Source organism: Penaeus monodon, chromosome 6, assembly GCF_015228065.2.
Source record: "Penaeus monodon isolate SGIC_2016 chromosome 6, NSTDA_Pmon_1, whole genome shotgun sequence".
NCBI lineage: Eukaryota > Metazoa > Arthropoda > Malacostraca > Decapoda > Penaeidae > Penaeus > Penaeus monodon.
The window spans coordinates 18,580,142-18,589,774 of record NC_051391.1 but is presented as its reverse complement, the minus strand read 5'-3'; the positions used below and the strand labels follow the sequence as shown (position 1 = coordinate 18,589,774).

The 9,633-nt window shown below is 32.2% G+C and overlaps 1 protein-coding gene across 1 annotated transcript in view; it reads right to left on the bottom strand.

Annotated features, from left to right (window-relative positions):
- Nucleotides 1–9,246, bottom strand: part of LOC119573905 — an 18,301-nt gene extending 9,055 nt beyond the window's left edge. The window contains exons 1-2 of the mRNA XM_037921008.1: nucleotides 9,198–9,246; nucleotides 8,861–8,940 (exon numbers count right to left, since the gene is read on the bottom strand). Of these exons, the coding sequence (XP_037776936.1) occupies nucleotides 8,861–8,940; nucleotides 9,198–9,246 (129 nt within the window). The remainder of the gene's footprint in view (nucleotides 1–8,860; nucleotides 8,941–9,197) is intronic.
- Nucleotides 9,247–9,633: the final 387 nt, after the last annotated feature.

Here is a 9,633-nt window from a genome sequence, read left to right as displayed (position 1 = left end):
TTTTCGGCTGTGATCTTGCGAAGTGGGTGGTTGTCGTGGTATGTTTTAATATCGGTAATGGTATGGATAAATTTACAAAAAAAAGAAAAAAGAAAAGACAAGAAGAGAAAAAAAAATTGATACAGATACAGATGGTGAACTTGGGTATGATAAATGGATGGATAGATAGATAGATAGATAGATAGCCAGATAAATAGACAGACGGATAGATAGACAGAAAAATGGAAAGATAGATAAATAGATGGAGAGAGATAAATAGATAGATATTATGGAGAGAGAGAGAGAGAGAAGAGAGAGAGGAGAGAGGAGAGAGAGAGAGAGAGAGAGAGAGAGAGAGAGAGAGAGAGAATGAGAGAATGAGAGAGAGATGGATAGAGATATAGAAAGGTAGACATAGAGAGACAGATAGATGAATAGATACACATCTCGATAGATAGATGAATAGATAGATAAAATAAATAAATAAATAAATAAATATATATATATTTATATATATAGTATAATATATATATATATATATATATATATATATATATATATATATATATATTAATTATATAGCTCAATAGACAGATGGATTATGAAAGACAGGACAGATAGATAAATGGAGAGGACAGATAGACCAGGTAGTTAGATGTTACTGATAATATATGATAGGGAGGGTAGATAACAATAGCGAGAGAGAGTGAGAGTGAGAGTGAGAGAGAGAGAGAGAGAGAAAGGAGAGATACAAAGAGAGAGAAAGAGAGAGAAAGAGAAAAGAAGAGAGAGAGAGTGAGAGAGAGAGAGAGAGAGAGAGAGAGAGGAGAGATGAGAGAGAGAGAGATAAAGGAGAGATCTAAAAAGCGAGAGGAGAGGAGAGAGAAACATAAAGCAGAGAAAGGAGAGAGAGTGTAAGGCAGAGAGGGGAGTAATCTTTAATACAAACAAGCAAATTAAATCACAGAGCACGCCGCGTCCTGCCTGGCCTACCCCCCGCTCACAACTTTGCCAGTATATAATTTTTTTTCTTTTTTTTCTTTTTTTGTGTGTTTTCATTAATCCGCTTTCGATTCGTTGAGTATCTTCTTTCTCTCAAATTCATTATCGCATCTTACCCACTTTCGTTTTCTTATCTTTTATGTTTCGTTCATTCAAATAGGTAATGCGACACCAAACCAAAATGTATCGTTCACTGCAACGGCAAAGAAAGTTGAATTATGAACGCAGTTGCATACGTGTTTAAATCTTTAGAAATTTAAACTTACAAATATCAAAGGATATATATATATAATATAATATATTATATATATATATATATATGTGTGGTGTGTGTGTGGGGTGTTGTGACACGTAACATATATAATTATATGTGGATGTGTGGTGGGTACACGTAATATATATATATATGGTGTGTGTGTGTATATATATACTATATATATATATAATTATATTATATATATATATTATAGATATATATATATATGTATATATCTAGATTTTATGTATAAATATATATTTTTTTAATTTATATATCTATAATTTCATTCTATTTTCTATCTATCTATCTATCTATCTATCTATCTATCTATCTATCTATGCTATCGATGTATCTATCTATCTATCTATCTATCTATATATATATACAATATATATACATAATACGTATACATTAATAAATAGGTAAATATAAAAGAAAATATACGTGTGTGTGTGGTGTGTATACACACACACACACACACCACACACACCACAACACACCACACAAAATATAATATATATATGATACTATATTATACATATATATATAGATATATATAGATATAATATACAGACACCTATATATGTATGACATACATTATATACATAGATATATAGATATATTATATATATATATATTATATATATAATATATATTATTTATATGTATATAAACATGTTATAATACATATAATATATATATATATATATATATATACATTTTTTAATATATAATATATATATATATACATATATATATATATATATATCGACAATATATATATATATATTTATATATATATATATATAATATTAAATAAAAATAATATATATAGTACACCACACACGCCGAATGTTAGGAGCGTCGCTCCGGACTGTCACGACGGTGTTCGAGGGTTCGAGTCACTGGCCGGGCGCTCTGTTTCCCTGGGCAAGGAACCACCTCGATGCCTGCCTCGCCAATGGGCGGCCAAGCCAGCCCAAGTCAGTGCTAGTCCCAAGCCCGGATGAAATAGAGAGAATGATTACCTAAAAAAAGGTAAACACCGGCACCGGGTAAATAGAGATGGTGACTCGATAAAAAAAAAAAAAAAAAACCACCGGGCGGTAAGGCAATGGCAAACCACCGCTAAATTGCCAAGAAAAATAATGGAAGCCCAGATCGTTAAGGGCCGCGGGTGGGACCGAAATGGTTAGAACGTCGGACTGTCCCGACGGCAATTGAGTTTCCAAGTGTAGAGTTCACGGCGGCCGCGTTGTTCCCTTTGGGCAAGGAACTTCACCTCGCTGCCTACCTAGCCACTGGGTGCCAAGCCAGCCCCCAAAAGTCAGTGCTAGTCCCAAGCCCGGATAAAATTAGAGAGAATGATTACCTAAAAAAGTTAAAACACCGGCATCTTCAGTGGCAAGGAAAAACTGGGGACCCTACCACGTACTTACTCCAAGAGCATCACAGCATGAAAACTACAATTAAGTATTATGCTTGTGACCACGGCGGCTCAGACATTAACCTACGTTAAAAAGAAGAGATAGAGATATGCCACACATACACAGATATAAATACACACCACACAAACACCAATTATATATATAATATATATATATATATATATATATATATATATATTTAAATATATAAAATATGTATATATACACAAATACACAAACAACACACAAACACACACACACACATATATATATATATATATATATATATATAATATATATAATAATATATATATAATAATAGAAACACCACACACTTAACACACACAAACAACACACAACACACACACACACACACACACACACACACACACACATATAATATTATATTATATATATATATATATATATATATATATATGTATTATATATATATATATATATATATATAATATATAGATATTATACATATAATATAGATATATATATAATATATATTTATATATATAAAAAATGAATAATAGTGAATGAAATTGATAGGAAAATTCATCCAGAATTATTCTTTCAAGGCAAAAATACACACCATCAACCTCCACGGTCTCTGCCTCACCGAGGACAGTGTTGCCAATTAATTAATATTTTCTATCACAGCAAACACTGCACAGAAATAAAACTCGAAAAACTGTTGATTATAGTTTTACACACAATATCGGCACACCACTTTTTTTTTTTACTGTGGAGGCACGAGGTCTTTGGATTTTTAAATAGCATAGACCTTTGTTAGCCTTCCTCATATTAATGTGACAAAACATCTGCGAGTGTTTATATTTTTCTATACATCAATATATATATATCAATTATATATAATATATATATATATATATGATATAATAGATATATTTATATATAGATATATAATATACATACATAATATACCATATTATATATATATATATACATATATATATATATATATATATCATTATACATTACACACCCACACACACACACACACACAAATACACACACACACACTACACACCACACACACACACACGCACACACACACCACACACACAACACCCACACACACACACACACATACCAAAAACACCACACACCAAACACACACACAACACACACACCCACACCACACACACCACACACACACACATATATATAGTATATATATATATATATATATATATATATATATATAATCTATATATATTATGTATAATAATTTGGCTTCACGGTGAATGCTCGGTCCACCTTTTAGTTTTCAAAAAAATGCGATTCTTTTGATTTTGTAATCGCAGATAATGCTATTCTGAAAATCAAATTGCATTGATGTGTTAAATGGGGCAACATTATGTCAATAGTAAGAGCCCTTTTTTTCCCTCTTCCTCTTCTCTCTCTCTCTCTTTCTCCTTTCTTCCTTCCCTGTCTGCCTCTTTCGCTTTCTCCCCCTTTTCCACTCCCCCTCTCTCTTTACCCTCTCTGGCTTCCTCTTTTTCTCACTCTCCTCTTCCTTTCTCTCTGTCCTTTCCTCCTACTTCCCTCTCCTCTCTCTCTTTGTTGGCCTCACACTCTTTTTCCTTTTCCTCTTTCTTTTTCCCCTCTCCCTCTCCATCTCCATACCCCCTCTCTCCTTCGGCGTTGCTTCATTTCACACCACCCTTCTCCCTCCCCATCCTCTCCCCCCTCTCCTCCAACTGGCGCTGGACCGAGGGCCGGCGGCCAGTTAACCAGCTCGTGGTTCATTACATCTCGCACGGAGTGAAAGTACGATTTGAAATAGAACCAAAATTACAAATCGACAGTAATGACTAACTGAGGCCGGGTCTCTTTCCCGCCCCACCTCAGGATGGTCCTGTCTCGTCTCTCACTCTCTCTCTCTACATCTATCTATCATCTCCTCTCTCTCTGTCTCTGTCTCTCTCTCTCTCTCTCTCTCTCTCTCTCTCTCTCGCTCTTCTCTGTCTGTCTGTCTGTCTGTCTCCTCATTTTCGGTCTCAGGTAGCGACTCGTTGGCTGTTTCGTCTGGCGAAGTGTGGTGTTCGGCTTGAGCACAGGGCGGGGGTGGGGGTTAGGGGAAGTGTGGCTTGAGTTTTATTCATTCTTTCAATTTCGTAAGTGCAGAAAGTTAGCTGATGCGGGCTAAAGGGACTGTGCTGCGATTATCGATAGCCGTTATTTACTGCTATTTCTTGACTCTAGACATACTCGTGTGTGTGCTGTTATATATATATATATATTATATATAGATATATATATATATATATATATATATAATATTATATATATATATAAATATAGTATGTATATATGTATATACTAAACATATACCACACATATTTAATATACATACGTATATATATGTATATATATACCATATCACAAATATGTATATATCTATCTATCTACATATGTTGTGTTATAGATATATATATATATATATTAGATATTATATATATATATATACATCTATATAACATATATATATATACATAGATATATATTATATATACTATACTATATATATATCATATATAATATAGAATATGATATATATATGGAATAGATACACACATTATGTAGATAGATAGATATATACATATTTGTGTATATGTATTATAACATTATATATCAGTATTATACTATTTGGTATGATGTTTATATTATAAACCAAATTTTTTTAAAATATAATACATATATCATATATAGATGATATATATATATATATATATATATATATATATCATTATATATATATATATATATATATATATTATAAAGCACACACACGGAGTATGTTCTAGGTGACAGAAATAGCAGTAAAAACGGCTATATATATAGATATATAGATATATATATAGTATATATATATATATATAATATATATAATATTATATAAATATATATATGGATATATATAATATATAGAATATAAAACATAGATATATATATACATAGATATATATATAGTATATATTATATATACATTAGATATGATATATATATATTATATCATATATATATATATATATAGACCTAAATATATGTATATATATATCTATAATATCTAGATATTATATATCTATATATCTATAATCGATCTAGCTATCTATCTATCGATCTATCTATCTATAGTATATATATTATTATATCATTATAATATATATATCATATTATGATATGTGTGTGTGTGTGTGTGTGTGTGTGTGTGTAATATATATATATATCTTAATAGATTAGACAGATAGAAGATATATCCTCCTACATACATACATACATATATATTACACATATATATACATCTACATATTATATATATAGTTTATATAACATAATATATATATATATATATATATATATATATATATATAAATATTATAGATATATATATATATATTATAATATATATATCTATATATTATGTATATATATATATATACTATATATATAGTATATAATATATATATGTGTGTGTGTGTGTGTGTGTGGTGCTGTGTGTGTGACTTGTGTGGCTGTGTGTGTGTGTGTGTGTGTGTGTGTATACAGATATGCATTTATCTATGTATATATGTACCTGTACACACACCACACACACATATATATATATATAATATATATATATATATAAATTATATATATATATATATATATAGGCCGACACAATATACATATATATACCACATACACAAACACACATCATTGTATATATATATATATATATATATATATATATATATAGATATATTATATATATCTATATATATATATATATATAATTATATATATATATATGTATATATATATATATATATATATATATTATATATATCTAGATTATATAATATATATATATAGACACACACAGATAAGCCACGCTGATGCTTGTTTTGCAACAAGCACGAGTGTCACGCAGGGGCCCGCCGACGCCGCTGGGCAGTCGCCCTGGGGCTTTTCTGTTCAAGCTCTAGTAGTCGAGGTTGACTAATTGGGGTCTCACAGGGGGGCAAACCCAGAGGAAAAAATTCCAGACTGGGTCCAAAAGAATCACTGACTTTCAGATGCGTTTCACACACACACACACACAAATATATATATATATATATATATATATATTATAGATTATATATATATTATATATATATATATGTATATATATATATATATATCTGTGTGTGTGTTGTGTGTGTGTTGTGTGCGTGGTGTGGCGTGGGTGTGTGTGTGTGTGTGTTACGTGTGTGTGTGGTGTGGTGTGTGTGTGTGTACGTGTGTGTGTGTGTGTGTATTGTGTCTGTAGAATATATAGAGAGATAGATAGATAGATAGATAGATAGATACACACACACACACACACACACACACATACACACACACACACACACACACATAATATATATATAGATATATATATATATAATATATATATTATATATATATATATTATATATATATACACTGCATATATATGTCTGAATGAATAAAGGCTATTAGGAATCTCGGAAGCCATTGGGCAGTCGGCTCCTTGATCGGCCGAGCGCCTTCTGCACATTCCCCATCAAAGGGCCGTGTCTGCTCATTCGCATTCTTTGCTTTTCCCGATTTTGTGCAAATTATTTTCTCTCTCTAATGGATTACATTTTATGATCGCAGGTATTTCTGGCATCCCGATTTTTTTAAAACGGTTTACTATTATAAGTAGGTACTTAGGTATGGATGGAGAACAAGCGATTTCATTTTTCCACCAAGTCAGAACAGAATTGTTTCCCATAAAATCCTTAAATGAACCACTATCTAAAAAAAAAAAAGACTGGATCGAAGCTTCCTATTGTTTTCGCTGGTAAGGTTTATGAAGCCAATGGCTCTTCGTAGGGCGCCATGAAGCTGAGACCAATGCGGCGGAAAGTAAAGGTAAACATACCAAAACTCATTAACACTATATGGTGGTTAATGATTCATAAATACCAAAATACAAGTTTGGCCACACGATTTTCTGATGAACTTTGTGCGAAGATGTACCGTTACCAAAAGTTATTTGAAAATTTAATCCAGAGTATCAAGCGTTGAATTTTTGGAATTAGATGTTCTGCTTTTTGGCACCAAATGAAGTTCAAAATCGCCCTTAGGCCGCCTTCACACTTGCTAAATTATTTTTCAAGTTAAACGAACAAAGTCAAATTTTCTCTGTTACGCTGATTGTAGCTGCAAACGGATTGGCTGAACGGACTAGTCTCGAAATATCCTTTAGTTATCATTTTGTAGGAAAATAGCTGAAAAACGGCTTTCTGGTAGAAAACTCACCTTAATTCATGCAAAGCAGAGACTTCATTGGAAATCTACAGCGATTTTCCACTGCGCCCCAAGTCATCCACTGGATTGTTTGGGGCTCACTGCATGGCGCCGGATAGTTTTCAATAGTGTTCACAACAAAGCACTGGTTGCTTGATCCAGTCTTTTTTTTTTTATATCAGTGAAATGAAAGCACGGTTTATTTTCTTACCTCTGTCCAGGATTCGTGTTTGTAAGTTTTTTTTGTGTTTCTTTTTTCCTTCGTTGATTCCATTTAGGAAGCTTTGTAAATGATATATAAAATATTAACCATCACTAAAATACACATGAATTGAATGTGAAACAAATCAATAACCAAGAACAGCAAAGACAATTACTCGAATTCGAATGAAAAGTTCGAACGGGCCTTTCATCGAACCTACTTTGTCGAACGGATAGGCAAGATTCTATACTATAAAAAACGATGTCTATATTGTCAGAAAGCTCTAAAAAAGTATAAACATCTAAAATATTTATTAATTCTCCCTGTGCATATTACAGCTTTATTGCCCCCCTAAAATGAAAATAAAAGGCTAGGCCTAATTCATAAATGGAATGTGTATTTTCTTTATCTGTTTATCATTATTATTATTTATTATTTATTTCAAGAAGCACGATCTCGGGAGTTTGATTGTTATAAAGAAAAAAAGTGGTGTACGAAATACTGTAACACCTAATCATTGTGAGTATTGGTGTGTAGGGCCAAACATACCTAAATTATCCTTCTCCAGTAGAGAACTAATTGTCTATTTCATTCGCTTTGGCACCAATCTCCCATCTCTCACAGCCACTAAGTGTACCAAAATTAATTGATATCGGAGGAAAATCAACTTACAAGTTCAAGAACAGCTAGTGGTAGAGCCCCTAATAAGTTAGATGTGATATATACAGTGTAGTGATACACAGTGGAGGACACTTAGCGTGGGAGTATAAAAAAATATGATCCTGTAATGTAAATATAAATTTTAAAGATCTTACTACCGGTCCACTCTTTTCACTTTGTTCAAACCAGCACGGCTGTTTTGATTGGCGGCCCGCGTGCGCCAGCGTCGGCCCCGTTTACGCCTGTTCTTATTACATTGGCTCTTGTAATAAGCTTTGTACGCCTTTCTGTTATTAAATCTTAAACAGTACCTACCATATTGTATCGCCGTATTACAATCATAACTAACGGTTTTCATGGTTACAAAGGCCAAAATGAATGGCTAGACACAAGGTCATAATACAATACATATCAAAGGGATAGTAGTGAAAAGGATGAATGTAGGTTAGTTAGTTGAGTAAAGGGTTAAGAAAGGGATATACAAAGGCGTGATTTAAGCAAAAGTTGTCAAAGGAAAAAGTGAGATTTTTCAAGGATGCTCATGAGTAAGGCTGGGAGTACCAAAAGAAAGGTTGGGGGGGGGGGGTAAGGCGATTCTATCAAGAGCAGTTTCAGGAGAAATGCCGACGTTTCGAGGGACACATTGCACTCCATAATTGATGAAATTAATGGATTATTTGTAAAGGGGTAGCTAAAACATTTCCCCCCCCCCCCCCCCAAAACTGATACTGTACTTCTGGAGTCGCTGAAAAATGGTATAATTTAGATTGTGGACTAATTCAATA